The sequence below is a fragment of the Rissa tridactyla genome, chromosome 2 (assembly GCF_028500815.1).
Source record: "Rissa tridactyla isolate bRisTri1 chromosome 2, bRisTri1.patW.cur.20221130, whole genome shotgun sequence".
NCBI classification, from domain to species: Eukaryota; Metazoa; Chordata; class Aves; order Charadriiformes; family Laridae; genus Rissa; species Rissa tridactyla.
This window is the reverse complement of record NC_071467.1, coordinates 151,217,058-151,243,719: the sequence shown is the minus strand read 5'-3', so window position 1 is coordinate 151,243,719 and position 26,662 is coordinate 151,217,058. Positions and strand designations below refer to the sequence as shown.

Sequence of the window (26,662 nt, the reverse complement as noted above, 5' to 3'; positions counted from 1 at the left end):
ATTAGGACTGAAAATTTTTCAGCCATAAGAAGCAATTAAAACACAGCATCTGTGCACATGTATATAACAAGTATTTAATTTTGCATTGCTTTCTCATCATCTCTTAAATTAAAAACTCATCGTGATAATTTATTCTTTTAGGCAACAAAAATAGCACACATCTCAATAAAATCCCACTTGGGCTACTTTTATTGATGCCACTGCCGCTGGATTACCTTGCTTCTCCAAAAGAATGATTGCAACAACTAAAGAGATCCTTTACAGGTATTTTTCTTTTCCCATTAAGAAGAGCAAATGCTATCGCCCTCTATTCCTTTCCAAAGACCAATCTATTTGCTAAAAATCAAACATCTCAAAAAGCAGTCTGCGGGCAACTGAACACTTTTTCTTGGTGATCCTCCAAAATATGTTAGTCTTTAAACACTGACCACTGGCATTTCTAGCAGCAAAACAATGTAGGCAGCAGCTAAAATCTGTTACTGATCAATGGCATTCGTAATAACCATGTATCTGTTTATTTGCCAAAAGAACGTGGCATGGATTGCAAATGGAGTTACTTCTTGCTTCAATACTGCCCTCACTCCACAATGATTTTATTTTTGGTCATTGCCATTTAACGCAAGATTCGTTGTTGTGTTCAATAACGAAGTTCTTGTAACAAAACAAAATTTAGTATCCATTAACCACAAGAGATCAGTTTAGCTGCCTTCTTCCCAAAGCTACCATTGTCCCACGCGCACTGCATGAACACCTGTATTTCTACCATGTACAGCCTTCAGAGACTCCTGTCCACTTCAGAAGAACGACTGCATGTGGAAACAATGACTGAATTCAAGAGATCCCAAAAATGTCAACATTGCTCCCTTGTCATTTCTACTCCCTGGTTCTATGCAGAAATCTGCTCAGTGATTTCTTCAGCCAAATACAACACTTGCAAGTTGTTGTCCAAAACAGCATCCATAAAAATAACACGTGTTTGCTAAATATTCCAAGTGATCCTAGGAGTCGGGGAAGTGCCAGCAACAGCAACAACAACTAGATTTCACAACTTTCCTCTAGACAGTGCACCTGGGTTTTCAAAGGAAGAATAAATAAGAAAGAATAATCCAACTGTGCCCTCTGGGTTGTATTAGAAGGAAAAATGAAACATATGGCTATGGAAGTGATTGAGTACCACCAGTCGGACAGAGCCCAGTAATAACCGGATGGTAGTGCAACAGCGCAGAACAAAATGGATCAATACCAGTGGCCACAAGTAGCTAGAGCGAACAGCCTCGTGACATGATATTCAGTTGAAAATAAACAGTCCCCTCTTGCTAAACATGGATACCACTTCTGCATAGCTTTAGCTTGACTTTATTTTGACTAGACAGATAAGCAGTGGCTTATTTATATTGGGATCATTTCATCACTGACCTTTCTTTACCATTCGGCCAGCTACAGTGAACTGTGTGGAGTCATTGGCTGCTCCTTTACCCTTGGACTTCCAGGCTTCTTCCCGAGCTGTAATCAGGTGTTTCCTTTCTTCAATGGTCATCTGACTCTCCTGGTTATCTGCCACTCTCTGCTTTTTGGGGGGAAGAGAGAGAGATGTTTAAAAATAGATAAACTGACCGGGATACAGCAAAAGACTGGCTGAACATTTCAACTGCCAGCTGCAGATGGAAGAGAACAGGAGAACAAGCTACTGAAGTAAAGTCACAGACACAGCTTAGTGACCCCGACCCTGAGAAGCTTCATTGTCTTGCTGACCCATTATACTGTGAAGATAAGAATTTGATCTTTGAACTTTTCTTGAAACTACCAGCCAAGGCAAAGAGCATCCCTCTAAGCAAAGCAAACCATTTACTCTGCGTACGATATAATTTTCCAGACCTTGTTCTTTTGAAGCATGGCTTGCTACACTAGTGAGATCACTAAACTGACTTTCAGCAGATGTTTTCAAGTGCACAGATCTGCAGGTGGCACAGGGAATAACAATGAAGTAATGAAGAAGTATAACTTCAGTTGGTGATTTCTGAATCAGTCTCTTACACTAACTCAATTCTCCAGGCAGGATTAGCAGCTTTATGTCTCCAGACGCTGCTTACTTTAGCTCCTAGGTCATCTTGCTCTACTGATTTTTTTTTCCAATGCCTGTCATCCTCTTTCTCTCCCCCCCCGGCCTTTTTTTTTTTTTTAATTTTTTTTTAGGTCACTTTCAGCTTTCCTCAGTTGCCTTAGAGGGTAGCAGCCAACAGCTTGAGTGATCAGAAGCAGCTAGGAGCACTTACTATCTTAGTGCCCTCCTAACACAAAGGATTGATGACGGTACATTAAATGGGAAAGAAACTGAATTTACATACTGTATGCCTGTAGTAGGTCAGGCCAAAGAAATATTGCTTCAATGCACTTATCTTAAAAAAAGTAGCAACATTTCAGGGATTATACTGCATAGAAATTGAGCATGAAAGTATTTTTAGCGTATGGGACTGTCAACCCTAGAATTACTTCCAAGTTGTGTGCTATTTGGTATTTTTCTTCACAACCTAGCAGCTGGAATTGAAAAAGCACACAAAGGGGAAATGAAAAAGTATGCAAAGGCTTATGAACATAAAGTAAACACTCTTCCCCTTTCAAGATACAAGGAAGAGATATAAACCCAGATATTCTTATTTATTATTTTCTTAAAATCAAACAGACTAAATAAATCACTGAACTTTATATAAAAACTACTGTGACCACAGGGAACACACTGAAATACAGATTTTGTAGCTTTCAGCATTTATTAGGAGCAGTATCCATCAGCCAGAAGAGTAAAGGCAAGCCAAGAAGTGGCTTGAACATGGACTAGGACATGAGAACCCTCCACTCCTGCCCTATAATTCCACGTATCTCTGCAGCCTTCTTTATTAAGAAAGATAGCTGGGTAGCCAGATACAATGATTGCAATCAAGATAAAAACCTCTGCTTTTTCCCTAGAACTCCAAAATATTCAATAGAAACAACAAGACATGATATTCAATTGAATATAACTTCCTCATCTGTAAAAGCCTCGGAATGATTTAAGGAAAAACAATGGAAGTAATTTCTGTTCGCTTCCCCCAACCTCTGCTCATTCCAATGTCAGCACAGCCACCTCTGGGATGACCAGCTGATAGGAAAAAAAACCACCACAGCAACGTACTAAAGCAGATCTGGGCAGGAAATTAATAAATACCTGATGAAACCACCAGTGACATTTCATATACAAACCAAATACTTTTAACTTAGTGAGGATGCTGACTTCCCTTCCAATATAAGGAGAAGTGAGGTAGAGGCAGGAAGTAGAGTCATATGGATTCTTTCATATGTTTGTTGGGTTTTTGGTTTTTTTTAAATGACAGGGGGCTTAATTTTGAATTTTGTCTACAGCAAATACCTGAAGCTTCAGAGTCTGCAGAACTACTGGAAATTCTGAAGACACAGACCTGGAAAGTGTGTGTGTTAATCACTATGTATGTAAATTGTAAGAAAGATCACGAGTAATTCTGGAGCTGCGTCAAAGGATAAAAGAGAGTAAATGTCTAACAGCAGAAACAAACACTTTTTTTTTTTAATGGAAGATTTCAAGCTGTTCCATTGGACAAAACATCTTTACAGTTCGTAAAAAAAATAAAAAAAATCAGACTGGATGTGTATGTTACAAAACTCAGAGCAATTCCATGTTAGATCTCTTCCTAACGTGTGAAGACTCCCACCTTCATTAATGACCAAATAAGCTAAGAAAAACGATAAACTGAATAGACACCAAGCAATCCCTAACCCATTTAATTTGCTGTAACAGTCCTGGTGAAAAACAAAAGTATATGTGATGATTAAAAGAAAGAATAATTTTCTATAGCTGGAAATCTAACACAAGTCAATGCAATTGTCAAAAGAAATTTCATAAAAAACACACCTGGTAATTGGGAACAGTTTAGAAAGCTTTTGCAATTGCCAAATAGCAGCATTTATGGGGCAATGAGTTGGTCAAAGCACATTCTGTCTGGGAGAAAATATGGCAAGAAAGGTAAAACTCGACTAGCTTTTAAATGCAAATTTATTTCCAAGTGAAAAAAAAAATGAACATACGAAAGAAGAATAAATCTCAAATTTGTAACTGTGACATTTTGATAAGGGGAGCTCAAGACCCCAGTAAAAAGACAAAAAAAGAATTAGTGTATCAAGAATAAAAAAAAAAAAAATAAGGAAAACAACAGCTCTAATTCCATTCAACAACAAAGGTGGTTACATTCAATGAAATATCCTAATTTATCATGAAAAATACATCTATGTGTTCATTGATATCTCTTGTTTCACATAAATGATAAACTCCCCAAATGAAGCGAACCAGAAAACGGATCAGAAGAAACGCACTGAGAGTAGCCTTGAGGAGAAGGACTTGGGAGTGTTGGTTGATGAGAAGCTCATAATCTGGCAATATGCGCTTGCAGCCCAGAAAGCGAAACGCATCCTGGGCTGCATCAAAAGAAGCGTGGCCAGGACAGCGAGGGAGGTGATTCTTCCCCTCTACTCCATTCTGGAGAGACCCCACCTGGAGTACTGCATCCAGCTCTGGAGCCCTCAGCACAAGAAGGACATGGGCCTGTTGGAGCGGGTCCAGAGGAGGGCCACGAAGATGATCCGAGGCCTGGAGCACCTCAGCTATGAGGACAGGCTGAGAGGGTTGGGGTTGTTCAGCCTGGAGAAGAGAAGGCTCCAAGGCGACCTTATAGCAGCCTTCCAGCACCTAAAGGGGGCCTACAGGAGAGATGGGGAGGGACTCTTGATCAGGGAGTAGAGTGATAGGACAAGGGGTAACGATTTTAAACTGAAAGGGGGAGATTTATGTTAGATATTAGGAAGAAATTTTTTACTGTCAAGGTGGTTAGACACCGGAACAGGTTGCCCAGGAAAGTTGTGGCTACCCCATCCCTGGAAGTGTTCAAGGCCAGGCTGGATGGGGCTTTGAGCAGCCTGGTCTAGTGGGAGGTGTCCCTGCCCATGGCAGGGGAGGGTGGAACTAGATGATCTTTAAGGTCCCTTCCAACTTAAATCATTCTATGATTCTAAATAACTGGAATGGGAGATGCTCGAAACACAAGCAGTGCATTAAAAAAGCCACCTTTGAAAATGGGAAAATGTATAGGACTGATAAAAGCTCAGATGGGGACAATATTTAGAAGTAAAACTAAAGTATATAGAAACAGGTCACACAAGCTGTGTGTTGTAACAGATGCTCATGGGAAGACTGCTGTAAGACAATCAACGAAGAATGAAAGCACAGGCGCGTAATTAATGCCATTCCACATGGCATTATGGAAAACAGGTTTAATCAAAATGGTAAGTTTGATGAGATTAAGTATGATTAAATATGTTAACATAGTTACCTCTGATTTCTTTAATATATTTGACTTAATCACGGATGACATTCTGAGGGGTTTTTGAGCAATATAAAAATATCAGTGCATCTTACAGACTGCAAACTAGTTAACTGACTGAAAAATTATTTCTAAACAGAAGAGACCCATGCAATGATCTGCTTCATCCCAACATGGATCACAATGTTTTCATGCACATGGAAAAAAGATACGGTTCTGCTGAGAAGACCCTTGGGATGACACCAACATACCGAAGAGTGATGATGATAAAGAAGAAATAATCACATAGATGGGTAAAAAAAGGTTATTAGAAAAATCTGGTAAACAAAGGCTTTGAAGAGAAATGTTATTAGAAAAGGGAAACAAGCAAAACCCAGACAATTAGGAAGACAGAAAAAGATGAGAAAAATTCCCTTCTGAACAGATAATCTGTACTGCAATAGCTCATCCATTTCCAGCCTCTACACTTCTATACCGGATGCTGACAATTTTGAAATGTTTCAGGAAAAGACTAATATATTTCTTTTAGAGATTTGAAAAAAATCTACCTCAGATTAAATCAGATGAGTATTTTTCCTGAAGAGAGGGTTAAGAGTTAAATTTTACCCAGTGAGAATAATTACACATGAAAAATTGCTCAATAGTGCAGTGAATTTTCTGTATGTTGACAGTTTAGAATAAAGACGGCGTATTTTCCTAAAAGATCTGTTTTAAGTCTGAGAAGGAGTTATAGACTCGATGCAAGAACAGTTAGAAACAGGGCTTACTTTTCTCCCACCGCTTGGATAGGGTGGATGATGATACTGGTCTTTTCCAGCACTGCAACACATTTCTTGACGGTATGCACAGGGACTCCACTGCTTTTGCAGTTCATGCTAAGGAAGGGCCCGCATCTAGGCAATGCTCCATTTTGTACCCTACAGTCTTCCAGTCCAAGCAGTGTCTTGGTCACAAGAACACAACTGGGAGTAGTCTGATAGCATACTGGTTTGTTGTTTGGGGTTTCATTTTGCTTTTTAATGCAAGAAATAAGTGAACTAATTGGTTTTTTATGTTGAAGATCTAGACTGCCCCTACCTGGGGGAGGCCAAACCAAGAACGAACATAAAAAAAAATAATGTATTTTTCAAAAGGAGGATCCATTTAAAACCAATGCTACAAATTACATAAAAGAAGAATCCAAAAAATACCTATTTGCTTTTTAATACAAGTAACTTCTCTAGTTTAGGCTCCTCAGACAAAAAAAAAGCCTCAGAAGAATCCAACAACTGAACAAGTATGGAGAAGTTTCTGCATTGTTTTCCTCTACAACTTTAAATGGGCCTTGTTATAACAAGAAAATGCAAATGCATGGCTTCCTGTTCAAAAGTGGTTTGAGCAAAGTAGAACATACTCAAATTGTGTTTGGTGCAAACAACAAACAATTAATTGTGCCAGAACAAAACCCCAAACAAATCTGTATGCACCTCGATACTATCCTAGAAGGAAGCAGCTTCCCAAGAGGGCAGGATGCAGCTCACCATCGTCAATAGAAAGTTGAACACTTTTTGGGTGTTCCCCTTTTTAGATAGATGGGATGAACAGCCCACTGAAGGACCTCCTCTCACTACTGGAGGGATATTATGTTATTAATTTACCTTCTAGTTACATAGAGCTGGTGAACTCTGTTACAACAAAATGAATAGGTTATCTAAGTAAATAGTAATAAAGCCATATTAAAACCAGACCTTACAGAGAACAGCTAACACTAACAGATTTTAATTACTAGCCCCAAATTTATTTTTTAATTTAAAAAAAATCAGAGTAAAAGATCATCCTCAATAACAGCTATGAAAGTGAACGTGGAAACGGTAAATATCAGATATTTATCGTAGTTCCAGTAGCCCCTACCATAATCATCATCCTCTGTTCTAGCAGTGAATATCTGCCCCTCAGATTCACTGCCATTGCGCATGCTGGCCAGAATGCTCCCCACATGCACTGTATTTTGTGGGGAATAAAGAACCCAATGGATTTCTTGTAGTACTACAACCACGGATCTGAGCAGGGAGGCAAGGGACAAGGTGGTGTAATAAAGCAGAATTAGACTTGCATAGATCTATTGAGACCTTCCAGTGAACTGTCCTTGTTTCCTCATGTTTTTCTTCAACTTGTTTCTTTGTCCACTCCTGCCTTTGCTTCTTCTACCTCTGATCATTTGAAACAGGTACTGTTTGCTCAGATTAAGATCCAGGATTCTACTTCTGCACAAAGACAACTTTGCTATGTAGCTCTAGCTGAAGAAAGTTTATATTGCTCATTATCTATTAATTCTTCATAAGTAAGATTTTCAAATTATTTATGATGGAATTGCAGAGGTATGGACGTGATTTTGAAGAACACTTTACATGAAGCTTCTCTAACATTGACTGGAACAGCCGCAGAACTCTATTCCCAAGCAAACGCTAAGTTAACTCTGTTGCCACGAGTTGCCTTGGGAATCTGCATCTTAGATCTGAATATATTTTTCTGTCTTACTCCTCCCTCCAATAATTAAATAGTAAGTTTGTACAGCATTTCACCTTCCATCTCCAAGGATGACGTTCATCAGAAATCAGAGAGCTCGATTCTTTCAAACTAGTACTACAGACCTTAAAGGAAGAAAGAGAGAGAGAGCGGGAAGATGGGACAGTCAGAGAATAGAAGCAGGATGTGCCAAGGCAAAAACCCTTTAGACAGGGACCAGGGAAAAGCACTACAGGAAAGTCACCTCTGAACAAAAGGAGCTTGGTTTTTTTACAGTCAATAAATTAGATGATTTTATGTCTTACATTGTATATGCGCATTATTTACAGAGAAGTCAGGGTACACGGCATTTTAGAATAAAAGAAATGCTGTGTAGTTACATATTGCTCCTTTTACATACCCTTTTTAACAACTTGTGAGTTTTCAGTATTATAATAAATGCAACAATGCCTCCTTCATTTACTTTCTCACCTATATAGTCTAACAGATACAGAATTTTTAGAAAAGCAACCATAAGAGAAAGACTAACAGAATGTATACTGAAGAAGAGTACAGAGCATAGTGGCATAACACTATATTTCTTTAAAGCAGCATTTACTAAGCTGGTTAATCAGTTAAGAGGATTATTAATTTTCTATGTAAAAAAACCTGTCAAAATGTGCTTACTTGAAATTCTTGAGCATTTAAATTGTGCACACTTTTGCTCACCTGATTAATAGGTAGAAAAGGATGAAATTTATGGAGAGCGGGTATAACGGGAGAGTAAGTAGAAGCATATACAGGTTCCTATGACAAGGACAGAAGCAAAGCAAAGGAATTAGAAAAGAACTGGACTATCGGAAATGGGGGGGAAATCACTCATCTTCCCCTAATTTCTTGAAATGAAGTAAATCTGAATCTTTTAATCTTCTACAAATGTTTTCCCTATTGGAAAGACAGAGATCAAAAATGTTGTCATAATACAACAGCATGTTTACCAAAACCATTCCATGCAGGAATTAAGTTAGTAACAACATCACTACAACTCAATGCAGAACAAAAACAGCACAGCCAGAAGATACAGTTTTCATATGCTGATAATTTTTATGTCTCTGTTTTCATGCACCATTAAATAGATGAACCATGTCAACCACAACGTGAATAATTCCGCTGCAAGTTTAATCAGACCCTGCTAAATAACAAGACACCTATTTTCTGGATGAAAGGAAAGAATGCTTACTAAAACTGGGATATTCAAAAAGCCATCTGGAGGGAATTGCTAAGCTCACAGCACTCAGCGAAGGTGAGTTCACCATTCTAAACAAAGCCTACAAATAACCCCTGCCTCAGTGCTGGGCTTACCCAAAGCTGATTAGACATGGCATTATCATCTATAATTCTTGCTTTAACCTATAGAAAGGAAGAAATGTGGAACACTGCACAGAATATAGGTAAAGACAGGTCATTAGAGTGGCTCATAATGAAGCCTCATCATTAGAGTTTCAGCTTTGATTAGAACGGGATACGAGCACTTGGTGGATGCCAGATATGAAATGGGTAAAACTATTACTGCAGCAAGAGATTAATATTTTGCATAAAAGTCACTTTTTAAGGGCTCACCCCCTTTAAAATTTTTACATACTTCATCTCTGAGTAATTTTGAATTGACTGCCCAGCCCTAGCCTTTAACACCAGTGCTGAGCTGCAGTCTGAACTTCTGTTAAGAATTAAGTGCATTTCAAATGTCATTCACTGCTTTAATGTGACTGCAACACAGCTGGTAATCACATTAATCAGGGACTCTGTTAAAAATGCTGACTATAAAATAGGAATCTTCATGCCAGTAAATCTTGCTATTTTGATACTAAGGAAATATTTTAAAGTTAACTTTTCTAACCATGAAAAAAACAAGAAACTGGAAGTCTTCCATCCAACATAAGATGATGAATACAAACATACTAAATAAAAAATATTTTTCCCAAATAAAAGGGATCTTTTTTCCAGTATGGCATTCCTCAGTGTACGGTTGTTCCCCTGATGTTAGAGTTATTTTTTGAATTGTCCAAGTATGTTTTACCATACATATAAATAATCTAAGAAGTCTCACAGCTTCCAACAAATTGTCCTCCTATGTGCAGCAATCATCCAAACAGATGCTAGACCTCCAAGTAAATCTCAACTCCCCGCCCTCATCTGCATCTCCTTGAGTTAATTCTTTATTCCCCTTTTTCCCCATTTGAGGTTGCTCTGTCAGCTTTTCCACGAATTTTATGGTTTTCCTACAGTTTAGCCTACATATAAATGACTATAAAACATTTGGAGAAACATGTTGCCATGCAGACAACTGGGCAGAAGCATTTTGACTAAAAGTGACTGAACAGCACTACTTAATGTAACTGTTTTATTAAGAGTGTAAGTCTTCAACTTTTGTTGTTTATAAGAAATCTAAATGTACTCTAGTAACTTCTATTTTATATAGCTATGCTTCAATAATTTAAACTCCAAAAGAATTAGATAACCTTTTAAAATACACACACACCCCCCAAAAAAAACCCCAAACCTAAAAACCAAACCTAAAAAGGTGTTTGACTACATTAACAGGAGTGACATATTGCAACTAAAAACTTTAGGCATTATTTTGAACCAGCAGGGCATGACAGAAGTTTACACACCTTTGCTGTTGATGCATGACTGCCATGTGTGGAAATTGTATTTTAACTAACTCAAAACACAGTAATCAATACAATTCCTGCATTTTTATTGCAATCTAACAGCCAAAAGATTCTTAAGTACATTGTAGTCCCAAAGCTCTTCTACAAATAGAGGCTTCAGTGGCGCACTGCTTCATGGTTCTCAAAGGGTAATAGCCATCACATTGATTACTTATCAATAATAGTATTTCCAGGTTTAAGGGCAGCTGACATGATGTGTTGTAACCAGTGTGGTCAATTTATTGAAGCTTTACGTTATTTATCACTTATCACGTAATGAATCAGCGTCACAAATATCCATACAGTTCAGGGGGTTGTGTATCTAATAAGACTAACATTTTTTTCTTATACATCCAAGACTTCACCCACGGGCACTCATGCAAATCCTTTGATTTAGGCTCTAAATAGCCAAGAGCTAATGTGAACCAACAGAGTGGGTGACCCAGTGTCACAAAACTCCCACTGTTAGCATTGTCACATCAAAGCTTGTACCCTTCAAGCACGTCATGCTTGCTTACTTGCTTTAAAAGCCTAACTTGTGCTATGCTGAGTGAAGTTGCTGCACATGGTAAACCAGCAGGGAGGATATGGGCGCAGGGGAGTTAGAAGGGAGAACAAAGGTTTTGTCTCTGCCTAAATCTTGGCAGCTGCTTAAAGGTTTTTCTCAAGCCCATTGTCTTTAGCTGGAGTACATTTGTTATCTGATCTCAACAGTTGTCATTTTGGAGACTAGCCTGTTAAAAATGTGACCACAATTTTGCTTTCCTTGCTGAAACTATTTTTGCTTTAGGACATCTTTCAAACCAACAACTGGATTTTTCAGCAAGTCCACATGGCAAAACCAAAACAAAACCCATAACCCAAACTACAAAAATCAGCTTTCTGTCCAGTTAGCACGCAACCATTGTGTCACGTGTTCAGGCACAGATTATCGTCAATAACAGACTGTGTTAACAACTCCTTACTTGTAATATACTGATGTAAGAGAAAACTTTTCATTATTGTTTGCCTAAACTATTTAATAGAAGCAGCATTTTCATAACTAAATGATTTGATCCAAAGATTACCGTCCCCACTATTAACATTTATAACACTAATTTTATCTTCACTTGTCCTCTATGAAAATACTCCTTCAAAAATTACAGGTTTTTGAAACAGCCTATTTTATCTGACACTTTAATTTTCAAAATACTAGCCTCAGAAGAGAAGCAAGTCTACATTAGTCCTGTAGTTTGAACTAGCAGTCCATTTTGAAGCAAATCTCCCAGTCATCCTTGCTCTCTGTGCTTTGGTTCACATGGCAGAATGCACAGACTTCTGGATGAAACTAAGCCCTGAAGCGCACTCCTGGATTCCCATTAAGACCACAGCTGCTAACGTGCAGTCGAGCCACAGGAGCAGACTAAATTAAGCTTGAAGTAAAACAAGCAAGCATGGCATGGACAGCAGGTCCTCATCAGTAATAGCTGTGCTTTACAGACTGACTCCTGCTGAGCCACGTAACTTACTCATGTATAGACATAGCCAGAGTGTGCCTTTCCTCTACACCTTTGTACCCATCTCCCCTCTATTCACTAACACTGCCAAGACAGATAAAATCCTTGTCCAGATGGCTGTGGCTATCCACAAACACCAAAGATCATGCAAGATAACCAAAAGACAAATGGCTCATGAATGCCCTGGTACCTGCATTTCCTCAGTGTTTCCAGTATTCAAAATTACTGCTCAAAAAAAAACATATGCACAGAGACAACACAGTTTTAGGACTCTGAAATTTTTACAAGGTCACCCATACTAAAGAAAACACCTGAACTTAAAGTCTTAAGGCAATTTCACTGGGGGGAAAAATGCTTAAAAGACACTGTAAAGACACCTTAAGCTTACATGTCCCAAGACAATGCACACATTCTTGTTTAAGGAGCTCTCATGTTGGGAGAATCATTTTTTAAACAAGCCTGACAACAAGAGGAACAGCAGGAGCTAGTAGCTGATATTAGGCATGCCTGTCTAGTTGGATGCATCTTCAAAAAGCTGAAGCATTTCAAGCAAGATGTTTTTTCCAAACAAGGATAGTTACCTTCTTCAACAGCTGCTCAACTTCTTGCATCTGCGCGCTACGATCACTGACAGCCACTTTTGCATACTCCTGCTTTTTGCCGAGCCTGCTCTTCCAATCTTCTTCACCACTCTTCTTCAGCAATGCCAACCTAGAAGAAAAACCGTGCCAACAGGTAGCGTTAAACACTTTACTTCCCGTTATCCTCAAAAGCTACCCTTATTGTTTCACTAATGCTGCATTCAAGAGAATCTGAAATTAAGTTTTCTAACATTAACTATAGTTATTTACATTTCATACACATATACAAAGCTCACAAATGAACACCAAGCCTTTACTGAATATGTTGAATGGGAATCATCTGTCAAAACACAGACATCTAGATCTGAGACAGGCGCACCAGTTAATTTGTACAGTCAGTGGAAATTGCCAACACAGTCAGGGGAGACCAAGGTGCAATGCAGATCATCCTAAAGTAGACATATAAATAGGTTAGGTTAATCACTGCTTTTTTCCCCTCCCTTCTGTCGATGAGGCACAGAGAGTGACTAGATCAGCTATGGGTGCTTATGCATGTCCAAAGTTGATAAGATGAATCCTACCTTTCATCTTTATTGTATGCGATAAAAAAAATTTAAAAAATTATCTTTAAAACCCAAGAAGAAAGAGGTCTATTCAGCAGGCACCCCCCAATTAGGTCTCATCAGGCATAACAAATGACACCTCTGCAGTTGCTGCTTTCACTGCAACTCCAGTGACTGAGGTTACTACCAGACTCCCAGGGATCACTTAGGATCTCCTTGCTTAGCTCAGGCATTGCTGTGATACAAATCAGTAGTACTAATGCTCTTGGTGCTAACTATACTACAGGTGTGAAATCTATCTGCAAGATTCAACTCATTTAAAGCATGTCTTATATTTAAAGTGTGGATTACCATTAATCTTGGGTAAGTAGGATCTTTTAAAAGTGTTATTTCCTAATCTTGAGCAGAATTCTCAATATAGCACAACGGGACACTGACAGGCTCTGGTGGGGACAGCATGTAGATCTATTTTGCTAGAATTAGAACCTATTTGTCCATTCAAACCCTGAGGTGATTAATTCTGATGGCAGGGGAAGGCAATTAGGAATATGAGGTCTACACAGGCATGATCTTCAGATTACCTTCCTCAGAAATTAGTATTTGTATGAATTTTCTAGCTTTCAGAAATCATTCTTAGTAATCCATAAAAACGTAGATCTGCAATACTTGTGTGAACAGTTCCATTGGTCCAGTAAATAATTTTTATTTTAGTTGAATTAAGTTTTACTACATAACTTTCTTCAATCCAGGGCATTTCAGTAAGGATTATACAAAATCCTTAACCCTACTGATATTTGAACAGGGTCAGTAGTTAAAGTGTTGGCGACTCATTTTGACCACAAGACATGGAGATTCCTTTTTAGAGATGCGATTACTGTTATGCTCACAGTAAGTCTTGTCTTGAAACTCTGAGAAGGAAACGGCAGGACCGAACAGGTCTAGCCAGAAGCCAAGTTTCAGGCAGCTGCTTCCTGCAAAAATCCAGGGGCTGCAACCATGCTACCGACCTATTCAAGGACGACCAATTAGTCCTAAGTCGTCATTTGAGAAAAACTGAGAATGCAGAAAACCGTAAGTCCACAGAATACAATGGCAGTAAGGATGTTAGTATTCAAGAAAGCAGTTACTTCCTCTCTTCCTGCCCAGACAGGCTGCACTGTCAGGCTTCACATTGCCTGCTTGCTTCATACCTCACAGCACGGGATGAGAAGGGGTGAGAAGGACTCACAATAAGGAGTTGAGGCCATGGTCATTGTTTCCAGAAGGTATACAAGATTTCACTGCCCAGAACTAATCTTCTGGATTGCATCCATGCATGTGTGAAACTGTGGAGGAGACCAAGATGGGACTGAATTGCCACCACACAGTTGAATTATCTTCAATAGTTATGTTCTCTCAGGTCAGCTTTGCTTAGAAATGATCTGTGACAACTGAAGCTGGAAGGACTTTCGGTCAGCTTTGGCCTAAGATGGGTTTGTTTTTGAAAATGTCTGTAGCTGCTCAGCATAGCAAGCAGGATTTTTTTTTTTTTTTAACCTGACATTACTGCAAGGAATTTGCCCTAGACCATTGCCCCAAACAGCTTGGTTGATCAGGAAGAGAAAATCTGTAACTCTAACGACAGTTTCTGTGTCTCTGGAGAGTTTATTTTCTCCTGTGTAATAAGGATGGATTCATACCAGCCCTCCTCTCTTCGCTTTTATATTAATGAAACAACTCGTTCCCAGAGCGAGAATACACGTTTGTCTGTTTTGAGGAATGAAATCACCACTTAAAACCCATGATTGCCCTGTATGCCATTGAAAACTTCACTACTGTGTAAAACCTAAAGCCATGCATTTGTATGGAACGGTGGAAACAGCAATAAACTCAGACTGCCCTGACTCAGCAACAATTGGAGAGCACCCTTTTGTATGAATAAAGATGCAAGAACTACTATTCTTGCAAACAAGTCCACCAGCTCAGTAGCTTAACTCAAATTAGACAGCAGTTGATTCTTTGGAAAGTATGCAAAAATAAGGCAATTACTGGGTCTAACCCTTAGATTTGTTTAAAGCCTGCTGACTACTAGTTTCATTGCATACCTCTAGTTTTCCACTTTCGATAAATAATGAATAATCATTCATTATTCACTTTCACAGTTCTATTCATACTGCTTTTGCCTCAAAAAGTTCCTTTTCCAACATGAAAAAAATCAGTCTTACTCTTTTCTTGAAAGAAAAAACTTTTTTATATATCTGCCCATCTTTGACAGCTTGCTCTGCATCCTTCTTTCACCTACTACTGAGATAGAGTATCTGCCATCACGATGGAATGATTGTTATCCCAGAGGTGTCAGGATGGGTTCAAAGCAAAAGCTTTCACAGCTGAAGGCAAAATGTTGGATTAATACTGAAGAGAAATAGAAAGAAGATTTGAACAATGGTTTTGCCTAAATAAGGAGCATTGTATGAAAAGCCTTGGCAAAAGTTCTGGCAAAAAATGTCAAAAATGACACATCTTCTGTCGCAACATTTGAGTACCTTGGCTGCTAGTGTTACCCTTAAGTCAGACTAAACTGGACACAGGCTTGACTTTCACACGTACTCCATTGGCTGCACTTGACCAGTTCTTTTCGGCTAAATCATAAATCCTAGAGGCCGGTATGAGATAAGCAACTACAAAAAGGAAGCCGACTGTTAAGGTATGCATAAATTTCACTATAGTAGTAACTTGTCTACATAAGAAAGTCTTGTTCTGGTGTCCATACATCAAAAAAGGTTGAAAATTAAGTTTAAGCTGGGCTCTTCCTGATAAGGAATGAATGATGGTAAGAGGTCCCACAGAAATTAGTTTTCTGTAGCTTTTTTTATATGGCGATCATGGCATGCAGCTCATTTCTAAAGTGAAGCTGATATGGTGGCCTTCTAGCAACTTTGGTCTCCATAAAGGCACAAAGACAGGTAGTTACACACAACTGATGCTCCGTTCGAAGTCCTACAAGACAGTCTCTTCCCGAAGGCAAGACAATTAAAAAAAAGTGTTTCCACCACTCATATATAACACATCAGTGGATCAGCCCTGGCAGCCTAAAACAAAACACAGCCAAAACTGCTCAAAAATATGAGCCTTTGCTCCCTCTTTCACCTCCAAGCTGCTTGTTTGCAGAAGAAGAGAGAATACGTGTCTTTTCTTCCTTGAAAAATCATGATTTCCATTCTTCCATATTAGCTAGGTAATTCTGAAAATGCCAGGTATGCACTTACTCCACAAGGATAGCATTAGTTCAGTGAAGTAAGTCTTTGTGGAAAATCACTTTCATCCAGACCAGCATGCATGCATCCTGCCGAATATTACATCTGTGGAAAAGCTGTTCTTCCATAAGGTGAAAGAATGTCTGACACAGCCAGAAAAATCCATTGGATGGGAAGATGAAGTTAGTGAATGTAAAAGGAAAAAAAAAAAATCCAGTGTAATAGTTAATCTTTAGCAGAAGCGTTCTTTGAGGTTTACGAATACTTGGCATCAGCTATAGCCAAGCAAAAGAAAATGACCGGTTGTAGTTTTTTAATTCTGGGCCAAGAAGCAGACCACTGTGGTATTTTGGAAGGCTAAAACATTTTGATACAAGCTCTGCCATATACAGATGTTTGTGGAAGTGGAATATACAAATTCCTGACAAGACAGCAGGTATTTTCTTTTGTCAGCTGTGGGACTGACTAGACAGTCTTGGAGGCCTAACAAAAGTGATTCCAGATTGTGAGTGTGACGGACAGTCTCTACCATCAGTTCCTCAAGAGATCAACTCAACTGAAGAATTTAATTTAGGACTGAAACAGCTGCTAATACTTGGATCTTCCCTTCCCTCCAACCTCTTTTTCCCCACCAGGATCAGGGAAGGCAGGTCATTTACCACCTATAAAGCAGAAGTTCCTGGTCTTAAATCTTATCTGCCCTGACAGTTGACATATTTACAGAAGGGGGACGGGAGGGATGAAGGTTGCTTTAAACAAAACAACAACAGGAAACTGAAAAAAGTAAGTACATCCTTCAGAAGGGGGACTAAGACTGCACAGTTGTTGTAGCTGTCCCTGCATCCCCTATTTATGTTAAGCGGATAACAGGGAATGGGGATGGTCTATAAATGAGGATGACTCACATACATCCTAGAAATACATTAATTTGAGAAGCACGCTTTGGAATCACATTTAAAAAAATAAATGGTTAGGAGTTCCTAATATCAGGCCCACCTCACCAAGAGAGGGAATACTTTTACACAGTGAAAGTTTAATCAAGTGGCTATTTTTATTTATTGGTTCTGCTTTCACTGCTAAAAAGATGGAGTAAAAATAGGCCTATTTGTCAACCTGAAGCAAACAATTGCAATTTCACTCAGTGGACTGCTACCAGATCCTTTGGGGCTGAGTTTATACTCTTAAAGTTTTAACTAAATTAGAACGACTTTTACAAGTACTAAAGCCGCTGTTGGAGCTCTAGCTGTGAACTCCTACTGTCCGCACAAATGAGGAACACTTAACATTTAGCTTCAGATCAGAATGATCTTGGGTTGGAAAAAAATATTTTTAATACTCCCACAAACCCATCCAACTCATTACCGTTTTAAAATCCCTACAGTAAGTTTCCAGAAGTCAAAATGGCAACCATGCATTTCTGAAGCAGAGAGGGAAACACCACAGACTCTATTCCTGACTCCCCGTATTCAGCTTTTTTAAAAGAGACTCCCATAGACCAACAAAAAATGGGCTATTAAAAAAACGAATCACATTATACCTGTTGTAATTGAAAGAAGAACTTGGGTAAGTATACTGTCAGTGTAAGTGTAACTAGAACATATATTTTTACAACTTTCATTTTCTGAACTACTTATTGATTATTCAGGTGGCTCTTTCAAAATCAGAGTATCACGTTCTCTTGAACAGTAATTCTCATTCATCATCTGCTTTATAAGCATGTCAGGCAGATTAGCTGCATGTTTCTGCTGTTAGCATTTGACATCTAATAAAGCCTAATAATCACTGCTTAGCTTTTTCAGAAACAGCTTTAAAGCTTCTTTTTATACCATCAGCCTAATAACTGTATTTATAGAGATCATTTAGAAAAAAGTGAAATTTAAGTACCTTTCCTTAATTGACATCATTTTGCTGGAATTATCAAGGACATCCTCAGCTGTTTGTGCTTTGTTCTCTCCAATGGAAAACATCTCACAGGAATTCTTATAAAATTTGCCTTCCAATTGTTCAGAGAGCTCCTGCAGTCTACAGGATGCTGCAGTTGCAGTTTGTGAAACTGTCCTTGTTGCGGATGTGCTGGTGAGTTCAGAAGTAGGTTCAGTGTGGCCTGCCCATTCAAAAGAGAAGTCCTGAATTAGAGTTAGCACTATTCTCAAACATATTTTACATTACTAACACTGAAGCAGCAAATCTGGTTTTTAAGTTTCAAATCACATGCTATCCTAAATAGAGAAAAAATTTCTGCCTGAGCTAGAGGTATGAAGATTAATCATGCAATATTATCTGCTGTACGGACTGGCCATTTGTGACTGAAGTTCACATGAAGCCACAGAATACCGTGTTCAATACACAATTCTGAAATTCGCGTGGATGAGGCACAAAGTGCCGCTCCTGTCACCACACCAACAGGAAAACAAATGGACAGATGAAAGTGAGAGGGGAACAAAGAGTGGGTGAAGAGAAGCAGACAAAATTTAAATAAGAAGTTAACTTATTGGTAAAGCATAATTGGTAATAACTTATTGGTAATGCGTAAGTAGCATGCTAGGAGGACATTTAATAGCTTAATAAAGACATTATTTTCTAGGAGGGTGTTGGGGGCCTTTTTTGGTTTTGTTTTTGCAAGCAGCAACTAAATCACAGGAAAAACTGCCTTGATGAAAGATAGTAAGAAAATCTGAATAAAACTGAGCCACCTTTAAAGACTGAAGAATTGAATGAGTAACAAAGAGAAAACTGTATTTGTAAGACTTATGATTTCACAGGTATTTCTCTACCTTTAAAGTAGCGTTAAAAAAAGGAAAAATAACCAGCCTTAATAATGCTTGAAATGAAGATGTTTAAAACTAAAGAAACACCATTGTTTGCTTAACAAGACTATACCAAAACCGAGCCCATATATATACCGCACCTCTTTGCAAAACCTTGCTTTTCGTGACACTTTCCAAATCTACCTTTTCTTCAAAGGACTGGCTTTCTTTGACTTCCCATTTACCTTGCGTATGAGTATCAATTTCTTTCTGTTCAAGAGGCTGAAAAAGTGCTTGTGAACTAAACAGTTCCATGCTGCCCTTCCTCAGGAAGCTGTATGTTGTCTCTTTGTGGTAGTCTCCTGTTTTTTCAGGAACAGGATGTGTGGTTTCTTCCTCAAAGGAGCTGTACTTTGTAATTTCATTAGCTTCACGTGCTAGAAACCTCTTTCTCTCTTCTTCATGCTTCTTTGATGCTCTGTTGCTTTCTACCGCTTCCACCGAGGGCTGCCACTGTTCTGACTTCTGTGTGTGTTTTCCTGAAGAGTCTGAGTTTTCTGCTGAAGAGTGGAATCTCAGATCAGCTCTAGCGGCAGTGCTCACGCTTCCATCACTAGCTGGTTTCGTGTGCAGGTCTCCAGCGTACAGCGGAGAAAGGGTAGATGCCATCGTTGAAACTGATGTTGCAACTGAAGTTGACAGGGGAGTAATTTTTCCACTTTCATTTTGTACCTATGAACAAAAAAAATAAAAATCAAAGAGATGTAAAAGCTCTGAAATCATCAGTTCCCAAAAACAATCTAATCACATCAGTTCTTCAGAGATGTGCTTCCGTGTGAATACAGTGCTCTATAAATATAGACTAGAAACAGATAAGGAGAGCAACAATGCCCCCATAATTTGGCTGCAGACGGCTTACTCCACCAGGGAAGAAAAGACTGCATGTCGACAGCAACATCTTTAGTAATAAAAGGTGTATGTGTAGCATGCAACATGGCGTTGTGTCAGAGCTCCACGCAAAGTTTCATACTGATACGGTGCTGTGCAGCACTGGGGAAAGAAATTAGTTCAGGTTCCAGACACCGGATGACATGCCATGTGCCCAGGCTAATCAACTCTGCATCTCAGGAGGGCTAATTAGCTTTGGCACAGCTCTGCTCTGATACGGTTATGCAGCTTCCAGCTCTGGAGCTAGCTCAGCGCCAGACTGCTCCGTGCTGTTCTACACAGGGAAGACATTGCTGATGCTTCTGCCACATAAATCACCTTCATGCAGGACTGTTAGTCTAAGACTTTTTCAGATACGAAGCATTGGCTGTCATGTACGTCTCAGACCAAAGTATTTGAATACAAGAAGCATATTAAAGAAACCTCCAAATTTGCCCTGCTGACCTCTAAAGTGGAACAGTTATCTTTTCTACTCTTCTAACATAATAATTTCATAAAGTTTTCCTAGAGGCAGTTGAGATGCAAAATTTTCCTGAAATGCAGAGCTTGGCTTTGTCTTCTCCAAAGGAGACAAAAGCTATGAGAGGGACTGACAAACATGCCTTCATACACATCAGGAGAAATTTTTTGTTTGGCGTTTTGTTGTTTTCTTAAACTGCAGTGCTAGTGAACAGCATGCAAAAAGAACAGACAAAATCACACCAAATCAACTGAAAACTTAAAATGCACATGCAAATTCCATAAAGCATGGACAACACATTAACCACTCATTAAACAAAACGGAAAGCAGAGCAAAGACTACTAGGCTAGCTCAAAGGTTCCAAAGAAAGATTAAGAAAATAGTTACCAGTTTACTCTTTTTCCATTGCATCTATCAGAATTAGAAATTTAGAGGAGATCAGCAAAGGGATTTCAGCTTTAATTACAAGATATTTACATTTGCAATTATGTATTTTGGTAACATAAGCTCTAGTTATTGGTTTTGATACCTTCCTTTTGTTTCTTCCTAGAAAAACCATAACTGCTTCTCAAAACATCCCAACGCTCCAAATGAACAGTTCACTATAGAAAGCCTTTTTGAAAATACACTCCCATTGAACTTGATTCAGGCATCTCTGGTTTCTTTTGCTATGTTCAGAAAGAGATGACAAAACATGCTTCCTCTGCGTTTCCTTGCTTGAAGAGCTTTTCTGTAAAAGTCTGACAAACTACTGTGACTGTCATTGGCTTCTTTCCCATCCGCTTCAGCCCATTTCTGTTGATCTCCTTCCTTGCCCCCAAACAAGTTAGTGACACAATCATTAGAAAGGCCAGGCTGTGACAGCGGTGGCATGTGAAAAACGAATGGAAAGAGGACTATGTAAGGTCTGGAAATCTTGCTAAAGTTAATTTGCTAAATATTTTCTACTACTTCATGCCTAAGTAAAGCAGGCATAAAGTACAATTATCTACCTGTACAACTTTGCACCAATATGGTTAAATCCTGCCTTCTTGCTATTCTATTAATTATAATATGGAAAAATGTATAATCACGAATGAAGCACACAGAAAGAGAAGGGCAGGAGCTTTATAATGCTCAGATTGATCCAAATCCCTAGAAAAAAGACATGCATAGAAGTTGTGCTTCACTGTTAAAGTGATTTCTTTTAAAGCTGTAATACTAAGGGACTGATGTTTCTGCGGTCGTGAATATCAGCTCTGAAAGATCACTGCTAAACATCTTATGCTCAAACTTCACTAAAAAGGTATTCCTTTGCAGTTCCAATTACATGAAGGATTTCAGAACAGGAAGCCCAATTCCACTGCACATATTAAATAACTTCATTTTTACCATGACTTTCTGAATTTCAAGAGTATTCTGCTATTAGAAAAAAAAATAATAAAAATCAATCCCCTCTCCCAGAGGAAAATGACAGATTATGTCCTAACTAATGATGGAAATACACAAGTGCTTTCAAGAAAGAGTCTGAAAGTTGCACATGACAAAGCTTCAAAATCCCCTGAAAATACATCTAAAGCACAATGATATGTGTCACAGTTTTTACCCCTTTGGTCAAGAATTTACTTTTAGAAGACATGTAATGTTGTACCAGAAAAGACAGACACTGTGAAAGGTACAGCATGCACTAATCAGGAAGATGATATACTCTTGAATTACTTAAAAAAACCACACCAATGAAGTTGAACATTTCAGAGGATGCTGTTCCTCCGTGTCAGAGGATGCTTCCTGACAAGCTTTTTCCTGTGAATACATCATGACCCAAATGTGTAGCTCAGAGCAAAGAAAGGCCAGCTCTTACAGCATCTTACAGCGAAGCCGTTTTCTCCAATAAAAGAAAAGAAATAGAAGAGAGTTAAGATTGCACTTACCTGCTCAACTTCTCCAAGAGTGACTGGCTGTGTCTGGTAACGAGCATTCATTCTCCTGTGCCTAATATCTCCTCGACTCCTTGTGGAAATGGCCCTGGATACTGGTTGAGACAGTTTGTTAAACAAAGCCATCTTTTCTGCCAAACTTAAGGTGGAAGAATCTGGTTCATCAGACTGATCTTGCCCCATTGCCTCTTTGGCTGCTCTTATCTCCTCTTTAGCTAAAATTTTTTGGTGTGCTGATGCCTGCAAGCTGAAGAAACAGAACTGGAAATGAGTTTTGAAGAAGCTGTTACGAAGTTTTAAAATCTGAACCTGATAGAAGCAGAAGAACTGCACATGAAGCACAATAGCCAATGTAATATAGCAGCCTAAGTGGTTATGCAGTGGTTCAACATTGGCATGATGAGTTCTAATTCAACAGCTGAAGATTTAAAAAAGTTAAATTTTCGTTCACAAATTCATTTGATTAGGACACTACAGATTTTTTTTAAAAGGTGAACTCAAGATTGAAGAGAGATTTTGTTCAGACCAATCTCTTTACACAGAATACAGAGATATGGAGAGACACTTAAGATGCCTGCTGTAGAACAAACACGGGTCCTACAGTACAATTTATGTAAAATTCAATTTTCTTAGAAATAATTTGTGGAGCAGATATGATAAAAACATTCAAAAGATGGATTTAAACTCCGAGTTAGTGCTGCTTTTAGGTTAGCATAAATTGTAATGCCTCTTAAATTGAAGTGGAACAGAATTCAGACTGTCTTTTGTTTTGAGTTATCTGGTGTAACTCAAGAACAAAAAATAGTTTTGAAATACACTCTATTAATTTTGAAGATTGTTTCACCAATGCTGAAGGCAGACACATTCATTCATAAAAGCTGTAACTGCATTTGTCTCTACAGTAATATATTTTATTCACCTCTAGCTAGATTCAGCCACATTTATGGAATTAGTAGTATTCTCTTTTTTTTTTTTTTTCTGTCATGGTCTCTGCTAAAATTCTCTCATTCAAAACAGGCAAACAGTATTCTGAAACTTTACCTATAGGTGGTGCAATTTCTTATCTTTCCTTTAATTTTGCAAGCTAAAAAAAAATATACGTAGAGACAGACAAAGAGGATATGTACTGCTTGTGAAATCAAGCACCCAGCCTTTGTATTTTCATCTCAAGATGACATTACTGTATAAAAAAAACGTACAAGAGCAAAGAGGGTTCTGTTGGTTTGCTCACATGCAAAATAATTTCTTTCACAAAGAAGAAGAATATGCTTCTAGAACAGCTAAGTGTGGTTAGAAAGATCCTGAAAACAGATGCTTGACAAAAGAAAAAAAGCTGCATTGTTTTACCATGCAAACATAAATGAAGCTGACGAATGTTTTAAATTTTCTTGAAACGAGTATTGACTTGACACATTGAAAAGGCATTCAAGAGTTTAAAGATGCATCTGCTATTGAGGAATCTTGTGCTCGATGTAACATGCATGTTTATCCCCCCCAGTACCTGATAGGTTGTACAGTGCTCTTAACTACAGTGGGGCTAGGTACTCTTGTCACTACTGTGTGGGTATTCACAGAACGTGAAGCAGGGGTAGATTCACTTTAAAGAATTGCCAAGGAGGGAAAATTCACAGGGAGAGAGAAGAAAAAAGCATTAAGAAAAGCAATACATTAAGTGTTAACTACAGAAAAGACCAAAACCAAAACAAAACAAAACAGAAAAAAAAAAAAACAAACAGCAATGATTTTGAATTAACTGCGTTATCTGCTGCGACCTCTGCAAAATAGCTTCAAATACTTTGAAAGAACTAAAAACCTAGAGAAGCAAACAGGTTGTCTCTTGAAGTTACTCATTACCCATAACACAAGCTATCTTTTAGTAGATCTTTCGGTGAATGTTCATTCCCCTTTGTTTAATTTTGCCCCAAAATGACTTCCCTTTTTTCAGGAAAATTTCATGATGTATGACCAGAGTGCAAGAAACGCATTTCCAAAAAGTACATTTGAGATTTCAGAGTGCAAAAGGTTTTCCCCAGTACAAATACATTCCATAAGAAATTGTGCAGATTTCCCTCAGGGCAAAGGATCTTTTTCATTTGAGTTACAAACCAATGCTGTGATTAATCCTGTTTACCTAATCTACAGGTTCTAATGCTTTCCGCAAGTTACAGTTCATGCAAGTTATCCTTTACTAGTCCCTCTACTTCTAAAAAGGCATTTCAATATAGCTTTCCCTGTGGTTCTCGAGGAAGTTGGCCCTTAATGATAAATGTTTTCCTTGCTACAAAGTTGTAAATACCACATATATGGAACTTACTCCCAGATTTAAAAGCAGGAACCAACATATGTACAAGACTTACGTAGCTGCAATGACCACTTCCTCACTAGTAATTGGTTGTGTATGCGATCTATCCTGCAAACGCCGCAGTCTTCTCTCTACTGCTGAACTTCTTGTAGGTGGTTTAGGAATATTTTTCATTTCAAATGATTTTTCCATTTCCTAAGAGGACATATATCATAATTAAAACCATGGAAGCAAATTTCTAAGACAGTACTTTCTTTTTAGTTTTCTTGCATGCAAAATAGTAAATTTCCCAAATGCCCATCTCTGAACTAGAAGCAGGATGTAATTGCACAGTAGGCGTCAGAGTTAAAACTCACTACACATCTCTCTAAATGATGTTCTTAAAGAAGGCTTTAGAGCAACAGGTCTACGGCGTAGGTAAGTCAGATGAAGAAAAAAAAGAAAAAAGTTATGTAGCTTGGACTTTGTTAACTGCATTACACTTCATTCTAATGCATTTTGGGTTCTTCAGCATCTTGTATATGAAATGTTTAACTCAGCCTTCTATTAAGAAAATGTAATACTTACTCTAAAAAGCAGCCGCTTTGCAGCTACGCTTAGTTTGGCTCGGTCATCCAGTTTTTCTTCGTCTACACAAAGGAAGAAAAAAAAAAAGGAGACTGAACGTAATGAATCAAGCTCATATTACGTGCAAGGGTGTTTTTTGATTATATGATTTCTGAACTCCTCAAAAATGATACTTTACTTTGACAAGAACACCATCATCAAATAAGCTGGCTGTTACTCCCTTTTAACAAAAGACTTACCATGAACCATATTGTGTAAATTTTACTTATATTTATATGTATTGCATCGAGGAAAATTCTTAACAGGATTTGAGAGCAAATGACTTGTCTTCAGCACAGTTCATGTGCTTGCCAGTTTTCCGAACAACCTTTTATGAATAGTCAAACTTATTACACTAGTCTATGACAACACACAGACTAAGAAAATAATTGGACTGATAGACTGTCTTAAGGCTCAGTATTCATCCTGCTGTATAGAACTGTTATTTTCTACTAGTTGACCATACAAGGTGGTCTCTCCTGGAAGGTGGTCATTCTGATTACCACCTTGTGTCCCCATTTTTCATAGGCTCAACTGGTATCCTTAGGAGCTGAAATCAGCATCCTCCAGATCCAGGGGCCAGCATCTCAAAGCTGCAAAGAATATCAGCTTTCAAATAGCATAAGGCATTAAATCTAAATTTAGCTACTCATGAGATTACCCACTTAATTTGTGCCAGACTTGCCAAGAGTGACAAGAGGGAAAGAGAAGCAAGATGGCAGACTGAATTATATAATTCAATAACAAGCATCTTGCTATTTCCTTAGCTAGAAAACATGTTACCAATATCAATTTTACACTAAAGACTTTTTTAGTTATTAGACCACCGATTATAAAATGTGTAACTTTTTTCCACCAACTAGCTTATTTAGTGTCTAAATCAGAAAAAAACCCCAACAACTATGTTGAAAAGTGTCAAGCCATTCCACTCCTGGCCTCCCATAGGAAGTTAGGTATCCACAGACAGACTTTAAATGAGTTTGAAATCAAGTCTGTAGTAGACATGGCCCAAGGAAAAGCGGTACTTCAAACATATTATGGGTAATGATAGTTATTTTCAAGTGGACTTTGTTTGCCTTTATCAACAGTTCTTCAGTCAAAGCCAAACCAATTTGCTCCCATTTCTTCCTTAGAAAACAGTATAGTAACATACCTTCAGCAGTTGGTATTTCTGCAGTCAAGATTGACCTAGTGAAAAATTATCAAGAAGAAAGGAGTTAGTTGGAAACAAGAC

The 26,662-nt window shown here is 38.3% G+C and overlaps 1 protein-coding gene across 21 annotated transcripts in view; it reads right to left on the bottom strand.

Moving 5' to 3' along the window:
- SVIL (supervillin) overlaps nt 1-26,662 on the bottom strand; it is a 141,379-nt gene that overhangs the window by 21,059 nt on the left and 93,658 nt on the right. For 6 of the 21 annotated variants that reach the window (XM_054190084.1, XM_054190086.1, XM_054190072.1 and 3 more), the window contains 12 exons: nt 26,582-26,616; nt 25,390-25,451; nt 24,878-25,017; nt 24,022-24,117; nt 22,515-22,767; nt 20,992-21,015; nt 19,358-19,928; nt 18,334-18,553; nt 12,654-12,783; nt 8,595-8,672; nt 7,943-8,011; nt 1,417-1,567 (listed from right to left, as the gene is read on the bottom strand). In XM_054190084.1, coding sequence (XP_054046059.1) covers nt 1,417-1,567; nt 7,943-8,011; nt 8,595-8,672; nt 12,654-12,783; nt 18,334-18,553; nt 19,358-19,928; nt 20,992-21,015; nt 22,515-22,767; nt 24,022-24,117; nt 24,878-25,017; nt 25,390-25,451; nt 26,582-26,616 — 1,829 coding nt within the window. The remainder of the gene's footprint in view (nt 1-1,416; nt 1,568-7,942; nt 8,012-8,594; nt 8,673-12,653; nt 12,784-18,333; nt 18,554-19,357; nt 19,929-20,991; nt 21,016-22,514; nt 22,768-24,021; nt 24,118-24,877; nt 25,018-25,389; nt 25,452-26,581; nt 26,617-26,662) is intronic. The other 15 variants (XM_054190080.1, XM_054190088.1, XM_054190073.1 and 12 more) reach the window with 14 other exon arrangements.